General features: G+C 40.1%; 1 protein-coding gene across 5 annotated transcripts in view; it reads left to right on the top strand.

Annotated features, from left to right (window-relative positions):
* si:dkeyp-72e1.9 (syntaxin-binding protein 4) overlaps positions 1-15,371 on the top strand; it is a 105,782-nt gene that overhangs the window by 58,070 nt on the left and 32,341 nt on the right. For all 5 annotated transcript variants that reach the window (XM_057817888.1, XM_057817890.1, XM_057817889.1 and 2 more), the window contains 4 exons: positions 1,403-1,509; positions 1,609-1,750; positions 4,647-4,719; positions 13,388-13,476. In XM_057817888.1, the coding sequence (XP_057673871.1) occupies positions 1,403-1,509; positions 1,609-1,750; positions 4,647-4,719; positions 13,388-13,476 (411 nt within the window). The remainder of the gene's footprint in view (positions 1-1,402; positions 1,510-1,608; positions 1,751-4,646; positions 4,720-13,387; positions 13,477-15,371) is intronic.

Raw genomic sequence — 15,371 nt, 5'->3', positions numbered from 1 at the left:
CTGTCGCCCACTCAACTTACCACTGTGGGCAATGTGACAAACAAATAAATAAAATTTTTAATGTTGACAGAAGACTGGAATATTCTCGTGTTTCCGGCTAGCATAAGTACAGTGATACCTCATTTTTCGCAGTGAATAGGGACCAGAACCTGCTGCGATGAGTGAAAAACCGCAAAGTAGCCCCCCCCAATTATTTTTCTTTTTTTGTGTTCAATGTATTCAGATTTAGCATTGGAAAGCGATACATAAAATACATGTTTTCCACTTTTTTTCCCACTAAGTACAATTAAAAAAAAATTTTTTTAACTCACTTAATAAAACAACTTTTATGAATATATATACAGTATATAAGACGGTGTTTTTTGCATTGAAATAAGACTGAAAAAGGGGGTCGTCTTATATTCACGGTCTAGACATCATAGCCATTTACGACGCTAGATGGCGCCAGATATCATTGAAGCGATGTTCTGTCATGACAGATCTCAGCTACTCTCAAGTTTAACCAGTTTGCATTATTGCAATGTTTTTCCTTATTCAGATTTGTTTCAAGACTACAGTTATAGTTAGACTTCACTTTGATGGTTAATGCAGTTATTGCATATTTGTTGTTTTATCACAATACATTGGTTTATTTACATTTCAAAAAACAGAAGCCATTCATTTACGAATGAGAGTGCTCTTTAGTTTACATATTTAAATGTTCAGCTATTAGGATTTGAATGAGGCAAAATAATATGCTTATTCTCTCAAATATATTGTTAAAATCATTTGTTTCGGATGTAGTGTAATTATTTTCTGCATAAAAATGAATTTGGTATTCAAAAAGTCTTTTTTTCAAACTTGAGTCTTGAAAAAGAGGGGGTCGTCTTATAATCAGGGCCGTCTTATATTCGAGCCAATACGGTATATATATTTTTTAATAAATGATCTTTAAGCACTTCAAATATAATAATTTTGATAGGTTTTAAACAAGTTTATTTTTAAACAAGAATAAATTGGAAAAATATTTGTCTTTATTAAACGCTTCATTGGGTGAGTCCACTCAAAGAGCTGCTCACTTACACACAGTGAGTTGCCACCGCAACTGTTTAACAAGTTAAACGATGATTGACGCATGCGGCATTTTGAAGTTTCGGCTTTCAGTCATCTGTGGCAAGATCAAACATTAAACGTCTGTCAATCATCGTTAACTTTAATAAGCAACTCCAGTGCACAATTGCCAGTGTGTTTTTAGGGTTTGAAAACATTTGATATCATCCTATAATGTTGGATACAGGACGTATGCTTGAAGCTATTTGAATTTTTGAATCAAGTAACATTCCATATTTTGGGAAGAAATTGAGGTTTTTATATGATCTTTTCGTTTTTCTGGCTAAAGATCTATGTTTTTTTGGTTTTGCAGGATGGACGTCTAAGGCCAGGAGATCAGCTTATTGCCATTAACAAGGAGTCTTTAATAGGTGTTACCCACGAAGAGGCTAAAAGTATGATGAACAAAGCCAAAATTAGGTGGGTAGAGCTTAGAGACTACATTTTCACGTATCTCTCCTTAACTCATTGCACACGTTAATGTATAAACAGTAATGTATAAATCTTTTTATTTCCTAGTCAGGAAAGTGCAGTGGAGATTGCTTTCATCCCAGGTAAAGGGCTTTTCCAAAGCAGTACATCTCTCCACAATGGCGTCCATCGAGCAGCAGCCAACTGTCACAATTCTGGACGCTTAAAAGTCCACATACGATCACCAGAGGTCAGCTCACAATTCTTATTCATTGAAAGCTTACAAACCTACTGAGGTCTTTAATGTAATGTTATGGAGCAAACCATCACTGAAGTCTTGCTAACAGAGAACATTTAAATGGTGATATGCCAAACCATGGGTGTCCAAACTACAGCCTGTGGGCCAACTTCGGCCCGCTGCCCATTGTGTATTGACCTGCAGCAAAAAAATGAAAGTATCATTGACTCAGAAGAAGCTTGAATTCAGCCTACATTCTGTTGCACTTCTCAGCATCAACACTAGTTAGACCTAGTCACTTAAACAGTGCCTCTCTATTAGCTCAGGGGCAAAACCTGGCAACATATAGGAAACTGTAGAATTTCCGTAGTTTGTTTTAAATAAATATATTGAAAAAGAAATCCAATGCGATAAATTGAGCTATCGCCATTTACTGGACTTTTTTGGTGTCGCTGGAATTTTTTTCTTTGTCCTACAAAGTTTAAAAATAAATATACATATTTTATGTATCTTTATTCTTCAGGAATATTTTGTTAATTTTAGCCCTTAACTCATTCACTGCCATTGATAGGGATCTACAACAAATCCATTTCAACTTGGAAGGCTGTCATTGACTGATTATGTTTTACTGCCAATAACGTATATAGACGTCCAATTTGACGTGACCGAGGGGTGGGCAGCGATTCACCAATCACTAGAGCCCTCCAACTCAAAATGGATTGGACATCTATCGGCGTCAATATCAGTTAATGAATAACCGTAATTTTCGGACGGATGAGCCGCTGCATTTTTCCCTCATTTTGAATCCTACGACTTATAGTCCAGTGCGGCTTATTTGTTGAATTATTGGGTTAATAGATAACACTTTATTTGACAGCAGCGTCATAAGACTGCCATAAGACCGCTATAATTATGACATAACACTATCATGGGCATTAATGAATGCTTATGACCGATGTCATTAAGTGCCATCCGGCAAATTATGTCACTAACTCCATTTATGTCCAGCTTGGATCTTTAACATCCATTCAATAGTGAGATAATTTGCCAGATGACACAAAATGACATGTGTCAAATGCATTCAATTATGCTCATGGAGGTGTCATGTCGTAATAATGAATGGTCTTATGAGAGTATTATGGCGCCGCTGTCAAATAAAGTTTTACCAAATACCATAACTAGCAATTAGTGAAACAACTGGAACAGTAACAGAAGAAATAATTAGCACAGAACATGAATTTTAATTATTATTTACATATGTATCACTGCAATGCATGCTAGGAGGCATGTTGGATGAAAACAGTGTTTACAGCAGGTGGCAGCAGAGGTTGACTGCCTCCTCCAAGGGAGCAGTGATGGCCAAATGAAGCTTCTTCAAGCAATGAAGCTTTGCAGCTAATTCATTCAAAGCTTCATGGTGGTTAATTTGGTTTTATGACAGTCTTATGATGCTGCTATCAAATAAAGTGTTATTGTTTAATATCTTTTGGTGTAAATATCCAGTAATACAGCGAGTCCAGCTGCAGCTTAGTCCATTGTGGTTTATCCATGAACAAATGCCGTTTTTGTGTTAGATTTAGTGGGTGCGGCTTATAGTAAGGTGCACCTTATATTCTGAAAATTAGTTAACGGCCAATTGGTTCAAAGCTTCATGGTGGTTCATTTGGTCTCATGACAGTCCTATGATGCCGCTGTCAAATAAAGTGTTACCGGTTATCTTTTGTTGTAAATATCCCATGATACAGTCAGGGCAGCTGCGGCTTACAGTCCAGTGTGGTTTATCTATGAACAAATGCCATTTTCGTGCCAAATTTGATGGGTGGCGGCGTATACTCAAAATTACGGTAATTCCTTTAAGATAAATTAGGGCTGTCAAAATTATCGCATTAACGCGCGGTAATTAATTTTTTTAATTAATCACGTTAAAATATTTGACGCAATTAACGCACATGTCCCGCTCAGACAGTATTCTGCCTTTTGGTAAGTTTTACAGCAAGGTTTTTTGTGCTGTCTAACAGCGAACTCTTGTGGTCGCTTTGCGACATGGTTTATTGCTTTCTTGCCAGTTCAATATGGCTGCACGACGTCTCGGGCTGACGCCTACGTTGTCATGTTGTGCTTATATGATCAAGATTTGTCCGTAAGTATGGTTGTTGTAAAGAATGTACATATTATGTTAGTAAGCGAAATGTTATATTTTTTCTATGAGATGCTTTTTGTTTATGTTTAGTGAACCTGTATAGCGTGCTAAGCTAACGTTGTTGCTAATGCATTGCTTGTGTACCTTTTTTTTTGCAGTTTCACTACGGTCTAAAGAGGACAATGGTTTGAGGCCATTTTATTAATAAATCAGATGAAAAAGGAAGAAGTCTGATTATTAAGGCGTCGTTCACTAGCTGTCTAGCTTTGGAAAAAGTAGAAGCTTCGGAGTGAGGACAGGATAGACAGATTTAAATGACAGTAGAGTGAAATGCCCACTACTGTCCTTATGTACCGTATGTTAAATGTATATATCCATCTTGTGTCTTATCTTTCCATTCCAACAAATTATTTTACAGAATATATATATATAATTTACAGAAAAATATGGCATATTTTATAGATGGTTTGTATTGCGATTAATTGCGATTAATTACGATTAATTAATTTTTAAGCTGTAATTAACTCGATTACAAATTTAAAGTTAAATACATTTTACACTTTTTCACCCGATTCCAATTCTCTGTTAATCAAATAAAAGTGGATTGATTTTAAGTCCCTCAGAAAAAAAGGTTTGGACACATCTGTTCTAAACAAACTAAATCAAAAAGGGTTTCGTTTAGGTAAGACTTGTCTATTTTTGTTCCTGTTTAATCAGCAATTGATTACAATTCTTCACTTGTATTGTGTGTGTTTGTTTTCTTTAAAGATCTGTGCAGAGGAGCCCGACCCGGTGTCCTCGCCTTCCCCTGACATCTGCCCACCGGATATCCACATTTCAGGTCTCAATTATGTTTATTTGCTTGTATTTTGCATTCAAACAGCCAAGCAGACAAAATACCTCAAACGATAAGGATCACACGTGGGTCGTAGCACCCAAACATCCCACCACAATCCTATTGACCAGGATTACCACAGTCAAGGTTATTTTCCGGGTGGTCTGACCCCTTAGCTCCCTTTCAAGCTCTTATTGGCAAAGTCAGTTGCTAGCTGTCACAGATGTCAGCAGTTTGCAAAGAGATTCCAAGCGATATGTGTTTTTTTTAAAATCCCTTTCACCCTTTTGTGGTGGTATCTGTGTTATCCTTATGCTCGGGTCCTCTGCCAGAGGCCTGGGAGGTTGTGCGCGAATTATATCTGGTTCCGGTGCTATTTAGCTCTACCTCTTTGAAACTCTTTCTTAGAAGTTTGCCTTTGAGATGGTTATTGTCCACTAGCCAATGGGCATTGGTGTTGTGTGATGCCTGTCTTTCCACTTCCGGTACTCGTTGGTGTTTCCCTGCCACTTAAAGCACATGCAGTTAAATCCCGGGATTTAAACGGGTAGCCTTTATGTGTGAATGCAATCTCCCGGGTCGACTGACACGGAGATGACACGAACATTAACCGGGTCGCGTCCTAGTATTTATCCGGGACTTATCCAGGACGCGGCATGTGTGAAAGCAGCCGTTTAATTCCCGGATCACAGCGCGAAGGCTTGTGACGTAAATATCATTGGCGGGCCAATCGTCATTTCCTCTTTCTTCTCGGTAAAAGCGGTAAACAAACATCATAATTGTCAACATAGCAAACTGGAAAGATAGCAAAAGTAAACTGGAAATATAATGAAATTAAATCGCTACTGGATCTTGCAGTTGAGGAATATACAGGCCATTGTCCAGTTTATAAAATTCTGTCCCCTGTACAGAGAGCACCAAGTCGCCAACACAGGACAACTCTGAAAGTGTCCAAGCCGGGTTATTCCCAGTACGTCTCCCCATGTCTGAAAGCCATGACACGGGTAAATCCCGTGTCACCATACACTCTAATTTAGCGTTATACAAGTCTGAAAGAAGCTTTAGAGTTCACTTTGCTTGTTGGGTGGAGAAGATCTTGTTTATTCTCATGGCATCTGCCTCTTTGGTGTATCTTTTCAACAGGGTGACCAAAGGTGTTAGTCTTTGTTTGGCAGTTTCAAGTGCCTCAGGTATGGAGAGCTTTTTCTCCATGTTTCAGATGTGTGTGTGTTGCCTTTTTCTTGGCCTCTAACTCTCTTTCATGGTGGGGGGGGGGTCTTTGTATGCTTTGAAAATTTACGTACAGTGGGGCAAATAAGTATTTAGTCAACCACCAATTGTGCAAGTTCTCCTACTTGAAAAGATTAGAGAGGCCTGTAATTGTCAACATAGGTAAACCTCAACCATGAGAGACAGAATATGGGGGGAAAAAAATATTTCCAAATTAGAGTGGAAAATAAGTATTTGGTCACCTACAAACAAGCAAGATTTCTGGCTGTCAAAGAGGTCTAACTTCTTCTAGCGATGTCTAACGAGGCTCCACTCGTTACCTGTATTAATGGCACCTGTTTTAACTCATTATCGGTATAAAAGACACCTGTCCACAACCTCTGTCAGTCACACTCCAAACCCCACTATGGCCAAGACCAAAGAGCTGTCGAAGGACACCAGAGACAAAATTGTAGACCTGCACCAGGCTGGGAAGACTGAATCTGCAATAGGTAAAACGCTTGGTGTAAAGAAATCAACTGTGGGAGCAATTATTAGAAAATGGAAGATATACAAGACCACTGATAATCTCCCTCGATCTGGGGCCCCATGCAAGATCTCACCCCGTGGCGTCAAAATGAAATGGCAAAAATCCCAGAACCACACGGGGAGGCCTGGTGAATGACCTACAGAGAGCTGCGACCACAGTAACAAATGCTACTATCAGTAACACAAGGCGCCGCCAGGGACTCAAATCCTGCACTGCCAGACGTGTCCCCCTGCTGAAGCCAGTACACGTCCAGGCCCGTCTGCGGTTCGCTAGAGAGCATTTGGATGATCCAGACGAGGACTGGGAGAATGTGTTATGGTCAGATGAAACCAAAATGGAACTTTTTGGTCGAAACACAGGTTCTCGTGTTTGGAGGAGAAAGAATACTGAATTGCATCCGAAGAACACCATACCCACTGTGAAGCATGGGGGTGGAAACATCAGGCTTTGGGACTGTTTTTTTGCAAAGCGACCAGGACGACTGATCCGTGTAAAGGAAAGAATGAATGGGGCTACGTATCGAGAGATTTTGAGTGAAAATCTCCTTCCATCAACAACGGCATTGAAGATGAGACGTGGCTTGGTCTTTTAGCATGACAATGATCCCAAACACACAGCCAGGGCAACAAAGGAGTGGCTTCGTAAGAAGCATTTCAAGGGTCCTGGATTGGCCTAGCCAGTCTCCAGATTTCAACCCCATAGAAAATCTGTGGAAGGAGTTGCAAGTCCGTGTTGCCCAACGACAGCCCCAAAACATCACTGCTCTAGAGGAGATCTGCATGGAGGGATGGGCCAAAATACCAGAAACAGTGTGTGAAAAGCTTGTGAAGAGTTACAGAAAACGTTTGGCCTCCGTTATTGCCAACAAAGGGTACATAACAAAGTATTGAGATGAACTTTTGGTATTGACCAAATACTTATTTTCCACCTTGATTTGCAAATAAATTCTTTAAAAATCAAACAATGTGATTTTCTGGGTTTTTTTTCCACATTCTGTCTCTCATGTTTGAGGTTTACCCATGTTGACAATTACAGGCCTCTCTAATATTTTATATTTATATCTATATGTTCAAAATTAGTGGTTGACTAAATACTTATTTGCCCCACTGTATGTGAGAAACATGTCACAGTATTTTTGTCCAAGTACTGGATTGTATCTATGCTACACTTATACACACTAATACACTCTACTTGGCTACTGGAATTATACGGCATGAAGACTGTACGCAGGCACGCGCACGGTCATCTCTGTGAGCTGATCTCTTAAAGCCCACTTGGTTTACGCTTTGACTGTCACCCATCCTGAAACACAGCAGGGCAACAGCTCAATAGTCATGTGCAATCTTGTTAGGAAGATAAACAGACAGGTAAAGCCCTATATACTGGATGCGCGAAGCTGCTTTAAAGGAGGGTGGTGTGAGGAGGTTAAGACATTTAACCTTTCATGCACGAATTTTTTTTTTTTCTTTTTTAACCCTCTACTAACTGGTCACAATGGATAGAACATGTCACGCCGTCAATAGCACTGAAATATTAGCATTTACAGCCAGTCTTCCTGGTTTAACCCTTTCAGGAACAGTGGTCACAATAATGAAAAACAATAAAATAATGCAAAATGGTTAAACTTGAGAGTAGCTGAGAATTGTCATGACAGAACATCGCTTCAATGATATCTGACGCCATCTAGCGTCGTGAATGGGTATGACGTCTAGTCCACGAATATAAGACGACCCCCACTTTTTGTCTTACCTCAATGCAAAAAACACAGTCTAATATTCGGGCCAATACGGTATTTTTGATTATTTAAAAATAGAGTTAAAGGTCACCACTAATAGAAAGACATATAGTTCATAAAGGATAAATGTTAGTACGGGTTATAATAATTCAATATTAAAACCCCTCTTAATATTTTCATGTTTATACAATTTGTAAAATTAGTTTAACTAGTAGCTTGCCATTCTTGTTCATGTCGCAGGGCGGTGACATCACATGGTTACGTTGCCGGGCTTCGAGAGAATGACTATAGCTTCATAAACATGTCGTCTGTTCAGCCCTTTGGATTTGAACCCGAGAGGAACATTAATGCGCATGATAGCACTGTCTATATTTCACAAAACGAGCAGCAAAAGCAAAATGAACAGGAAAAACTGGATGAGACAAGAATAGCGTTCATGTGTCAAGTTCGCTAGTGACAGCACTCGCCTGCTCTAGTGACGGAGCAGGAGAGTGTTTGATGTCCAAAAATCAGATCTTCACGGTAAACTATTGTGTGATCTAACATATTCCAATATTATTATAGAGATAGTTAGCATCCAGAGCTATGTGTGCTTTACATATTTGATTATTTTTTGCAGATAGCCCGTGCATCACAGCACACGAAAACGTTGATGCAGTTTGCCTCTACCGAGACGTCACAGTGATGAGCGAATGCTGCCTTAACATATTTTTGTCATGTAAAAATAACTGTCCAGATTGCTGATCATTCTGCCGGTGTTCTCAGATTTATCAGATGTTGCTCCTGAAGCTTGTGAGCGGTGAATAAGAGACATGGAAAACAACTTTTATGTGTATTGCTTCAAATGATGCACCGTTCAATTCAAACTCTTTGTTTTCAAAAACTACTAAAGAAATATTTTAATAAACCTCCACAATAGATGTCTAGGTTTTAATAGCAAATTTAAATTGCAATAGTTGAACATAAATACAAAGTTGTTAATAATCTCTTAAACTATCCAGGAATTAAAAAAGAAAGAGAAATATTTTTCTTAGGCCCACTCAACATTATCTGTCTAAATAATGAAATTAACTGAAAAAACCTCTTAGTCAGGGAATAACAAAAATAAATATAAATGAAGCCTTCCTTTAGGTAAAACATCACTGCTTTTGTCTACAATCACAGCCAAAATCAACAAAAAAATGAAGGCTCCTTTGGGCAGCTTTAAGACCACATAAATAAAATAAAAATGAAAATTGGGGCGAAGAGGGTTAACTTCTGTTCACTAAATTTCTCACAGTTTAAATGACGTTAACAGAAGAAAACATACAGGAAGAAATTTCTCTCAAAGCAGCTTCAAAACTGAGTTTTGCAGGCTAGTAAGTTCACACAGTTTAATGTTATGCTAAGTCTGTTGCAGGTTGGGCTTTCAGTAGAACAATTAGTGGTGTGTTCCCCACCTCTGCAACATTGACATCTTTTTACATGACTTACAGTGGCCGCTGCTGGCCGGAAAAAAAACTTCTAATGTCCCTCCTCTTCAAAGGGGGCGGAGGCAGCGGCATGTTGTCGAAATGTTGTCTGTGTCGAGACTGTGCGTGTGTGTGTGGGTCAAGTCATCAGCCAATCAAACGTGCATTTAAGGGGGGAAAAAAATGGACCGGCACATTCAGCAAGTGAAAAAGGGTAAATGTAAGTCTGTACATTCATTCATTCATTAATTCATTTATTTTCCATAATGAAAATAATTCACTTAATAATGGTAGGGTAAATTCTTTTCTTACAACATATCGGAAGACAATCTAAATTGCCTATATGCAGTGCCTTGCAAAAGTATACCCTTGAATCTTGCAACCTTTCGCCACATTTCAGGCTTCAAACATAAAGATATGAAATTTAATTTTTTTGTCAAGAATCAACAACAAGTGGGACACAATCGTGAAGTGGAACAACATTTATTGGATAATTTAAACTTTTTTAACAAATAAAAAACTGAAAAGTGGGGCGTGCAATATTATTCGGCCCCTTTACTTTCAGTGCAGCAAACTCACTCCAGAAGTTCAGTGAGGATCTCTGAATGATCCAATGTTGTCCTAAATGACCGATGCTGATAAATAGAATCCGCCTGTGTGTAATCAAGTCTCCGTATAAATGCACCTGCTCTGTGATAGTCTCAGGGTTCTGTTTAAAGTGCAGAGAGCATTATGAAAACCAAGGAACACACCAGGCAGGTCCGAGATACTGTTGTGGAGAAGTTTAAAGCCGGATTTGGATACAAAAAGATTTCCCAAGCTTTAAACATCTCAAGGAGCACTGTGCAAGCCATCATATTGAAATGGAAGGAGCATCAGACCACTGCAAATCTACCAAGACCCGGCCGTCCTTCCAAACTTTCTTCTCAAACAAGGAGAAAACTGATCAGAGATGCAGCCAAGAGGCCCATGATCACTCTGGATGAACTGCAGAGATCTACAGCTGAAGTGGGAGAGTCTGTCCATAGGACAACAATCAGTCGTACACTGCACAAATCTGGCCTTTATGGAAGAGTGGCAAGAAGAAAGCCATTTCTCAAAGATATCCATAAAAAGTCTTGTTTAAAGTTTGCCACAAGCCACCTGGGAGACACACCAAACATGTGGAAGAAGGTGCTCTGGTCAGATGAAACCAAAATTGAACTTTTTGGCCACAATGCAAAACGATATGTTTGGCGTAAAAGCAACACAGCTCATCACCCTGAACACACCATCCCCACTGTCAAACATGGTGGTGGCAGCATCATGGTTTGGGCCTGCTTTTCTTCAGCAGGGACAGGGAAGATGCTTAAAATTGACGGGAAGATGGATGCAGCCAAATACAGGAACATTCTGGAAGAAAACCTGTTGGTATCTGCACAAGACCTGAGACTGGGACGGAGATTTATCTTCCAACAGGACAATGATCCAAAACATAAAGCCAAATCTACAATGGAATGGTTCAAAAATAAACGTATCCAGGTGTTAGAATGGCCAAGTCAAAGTCCAGACCTGAATCCAATCGAGAATCTGTGAAAAGAGCTGAAGACTGCTGTTCACAAACCCTCTCCATCCAACCTCACTGAGCTCGAGCTGTTTTGCAAGGAAGAATGGGCAAGAATGTCAGTCTCTCGATGTGCAAAACTGATAGAAACATACCCCAAGCGACTTGCAGCTGTAATTGGAGCAAAAGGTGGCGCTACAAAGTATTAATGCAAGGGGGCCGAATAATATTGCACGCCCCACTTTTCAGTTTTTTATTTGTTAAAAAAAGTTTAAATTATCCAATAAATTTTGTTCCACTTCACGATTGTGTCCCACTTGTTGTTGATTCTTGACAAAAAATTAAAATTTTATATCTTTATGTTTGAAGCCTGAAATGTGGCGAAAGGTTGCAAGGTTCAAGGGGGGCGAATACTTTTGCAAGGCACTGTAACTGAACTCATTACATCATGCAAATAAAGTTGCTAAAAAGTTGGTGGGGACAATCTGAGCATCCTGAAAATTTGGTCGTGTTATGTCCCTACCGTCCATATGCAAACCTACGCCCTTGTTCTATGGTTTCCAGCAGAGTTCACTACATATCTCACACTAATAAATGTTAACAGTAGAGAAAACAAACAGAGGGACATTTCTTTCCAAGCAGCTTCCTACTCGAGTTTTGCAGGTTAGCAAATTCACACAGTTTAATGTTATGCTAACTCTGATGCAGGTCGGATTTTCAATAGCAAAATTTGTAGTATGTTCCCCACCTCCAATATATTGACGTCTTTTTACATTACTTACAGTACTTACATGCAATGTCCCTCCTGGAATGGACGAGGCAGCATGTTGTCGACATGTATTTCTGTCAGGGTGTGCCTGCATGTGTGTGTTGGGGGTTGGTCAAGTCATCAGATTATCAAACGTTCTTTTGAGGTGGGTGAAATGGACCGGCGCATTCAGCAAGTGAAAAGCGGTAAATGTAAGTATGAACATAATGAAAATAATTCAGTAAATAATGGTAGGGTCAATTCTATCCTGACAACATATAGGAAAACAATCTAAATTATCTGTATAACTGAACTCATTATACAGGGTGATTAAAAAAAATGTGCCGAAACCATTGCAGTATATTAAAAAAAAATTAATTTGAAAAAATTAATAACTTGCTGGACGCAAATATCGTATGTAACTTCGTAACATGCTTTGTAATATGCTTTACAAATCAAAGCTCAATGTCCACCACCAGCGGCACGGACAACATCAATCCGATATGACTTTTAATTTGTTAAAATGACTTACTTTTTAAAAAGGCTTTTAATTCATATTAAATTATTAATTCATTTTAATTAACTAATAATTCAGTCTATTTCAAATATTTTAAAATGAATACATGCGTGATCATTTTGGGACATTGCTTTTGAATCACCCTGTATAATGCATACAGTATAAGGTTGCTTAAAGGTTGGTGGGGACAATTTGAGCATACCATACCAATATACTCTTAGTGCCCACTGTAGGGACCCCTGCCCCTGAAAGGGTTAACACAAATTTCATAGTTCTGGGATTAATATTTTTTTAGACTTCAAATCCAAGCAATTGAAATAGCAAAATCAAGTTTTACTACAAATACAACCCATAAAATGTAGAATTCCACATGGCGAATAGAGCAAATTTCAATGAATTGTGCAAGAATGAATGTGAATCAGATGGATACGTGTGTGCGAGCAGAATATAATGCACAGACTGTCGTCACGGCAGCAGCTCTGTCAGTTAGAAGTGGCTCTGTATAAATCCTTTAGAAGGGAAGAGGAAAGGCAGGCACGTTTTCTCTGTTATCAGGATACACCCGGCAACAGCACTGAGCGCTTTCGTAAATACGCACACACATTGACACACAGTAAATGGCAGTAACGGTGCCATTGCCATAACAAGCAGACTCACAAATCTGGGACAGGGAAGCTCATCAAATTAGTATTAAACACTGTCTGTCTGCTCTCCTGTTTTTCCACCTTGCTCTCAGCCATATAATCACTCATCTTTCCCCTACTCCACTCTTTTTAATCATGTGTTTTTCACACAACCCCTCCCTGAACTCATTCTGTTTGTCCAGATTATCTAGTGATGTTGCCCAGTTTCTTTGCATAGCATTCTATTATAGGCCTTGAGTCAACTTATTCAACTACATGTTTTCTTTTTCTTCTCTAGATTCAACCAATCAGAGGTCATCCACTGGGACTAAACCGAAAATCACACTTGACCCCTACATCCGGCTCAAATCTGACAAACTGGATTTGGTGAGTCGTCTCATTGCCAATTTTGATGATTTTTTTTTTCTTCACAATTTTGAAGCAACTCCTAGATATTTTAACCGTTTCAGGGAAAGTGGTCAGTACAGCTTTTTAAGGGTTGACCCTTAAAAAAAACTGAAATCTTAGCAATCATTTTAGGTTAGTAATCATAATCATAATTTATAATCATTAATAAATGAATACAACGTTGATAAAAACGAAATTATTGAAATATGCTCTGTGTATCGGCTGGATGTTGCCTGCTCCGACAGGGGACCCTGCACTGCCCTGGGCTTGGTGGGCCGTGGCGTGCCGTGCCGGTTGGGGGGGTTGCGGCCGTGGCTCGTGGGCTGGGTGGGCAGACGGGGGTGTGGGTGGGCGTGGGGTTGGCGTGCGTCCCCTCTTGCCATCACTGAAGGCCGGTTGATGGGTGCGCGGGTGACCCGGGGGACCACCCTGGATGCTGGGGGGGATGATGGCTCCCTTGCTGGGCTGCAGGAGGAGGGATGGGCTGTGCTGAAGCCACCTACCCTGCCCGCCCTGGCTGGGTGGGGGCCGTGGCCCTGGGTTGGCGCCCGCGTGGCGTCTCCACTCGTCTGCGTGGCTGTCGCGCGCTTTGTGGGGCTTGCATGCGGCTGAATGTGATAGGACGCACTCGGGTGGGGGGTCCCGGTGCCGGGAGTGGCGATGGGGCGGTCACCAACAGGCTTACACTCACAAGGGATTCACACGATTACTGGGTTCCAGATCACAGAGCTGATTTGTGTACAGTCTACCCCTTTCAACCACTTAGCTTATAGACTCCCCCACCCCCGTCCCCTTCTTTCCCTGGTCAACAGGCCCTCCACATGGTGTCAACTGGAAATACATCTAGCTGACGATTGCACCAACATATTAGTAGTTAGTGTAGACGTTCAATGTATTTCTTGTTGTTTGTTTGTGTTTCTTTTCTTTCTTCTCGTGTGTTTCTTTTCTTCTGTTCCCCCATAACCCCTTCCTGTTCGCTGCTTTGTCATAATAAACGAGGTATGTTGAATGATCACAACGGGAGTATGCAATACTCTCGATGTGAAACATTAAAATTGTTCAGACCAACTGGGCACTTAGACTTCCATTCTCCATGTCAAACAGCTGAACAGGACAGGTTTAAAAAAAAAAAAAAGAAATACACACTGGTTACGGCCTCAATTAACACTCTAAAGTTGATTTTTTTTTTTTCCCCTTCATAATATTTAACTCATTGCATGACATTGACGGCAATAGACGTCCAATTCATTTCAACTGGGAATGGCGAATGAACAAACTCGCCCCGAGGATCTTACTTTCATTTTTCCCATCCAAAAACAGCCGTTTCGGTCCAAATTTGTCATGCTCGCACTTTTTCTCCATGCAATGGCATGCTGCATAGTTTACATACTACTAGGCTACTACAAACACAGTGTTCTATTTCGCCTACAGTGTGCGTTGGAGTTTTTGTATTGGAAATAAAAGCGCCGTGTATTATAATGCAAATCCCCGCAGCTGGATAGCTCAATGACACACAAACACGTTTAAATACTAAAAGGTCCAATACGCCTCAGTTTAACGCCCACTTTTCACAACACTCATATAAATTCCACACAGGTAGCCAACAGCGCTCGGCACGGCGGCAGCTCAAGAGCGAAAACAAACAATAATATGGCTACAATGCAAGGTATTTGAAGTTCTCCACGGTCTAAATATGCTGCTAACTTTTCCTCACTGGACACTTTTATAAACTATCATAGACTTCAGAATCAGTTAACAGGAAACGGGGCGCAGGGTCGCTCTGTAGGGGGCCTATTTTCAAAATCTTAAAATTCCAAATATTTCTAAAACCAAATCCGCTAGCGACCTAAAACCAAAACTAGCACCTCCCTTAG

This window comes from Corythoichthys intestinalis, chromosome 16, assembly GCF_030265065.1.
Source record: "Corythoichthys intestinalis isolate RoL2023-P3 chromosome 16, ASM3026506v1, whole genome shotgun sequence".
Classification (NCBI taxonomy): Eukaryota; Metazoa; Chordata; class Actinopteri; order Syngnathiformes; family Syngnathidae; genus Corythoichthys; species Corythoichthys intestinalis.
The sequence above is the reverse complement of the archived record's forward strand: the minus strand, read 5'-3'. Positions and strand labels throughout refer to the sequence as shown.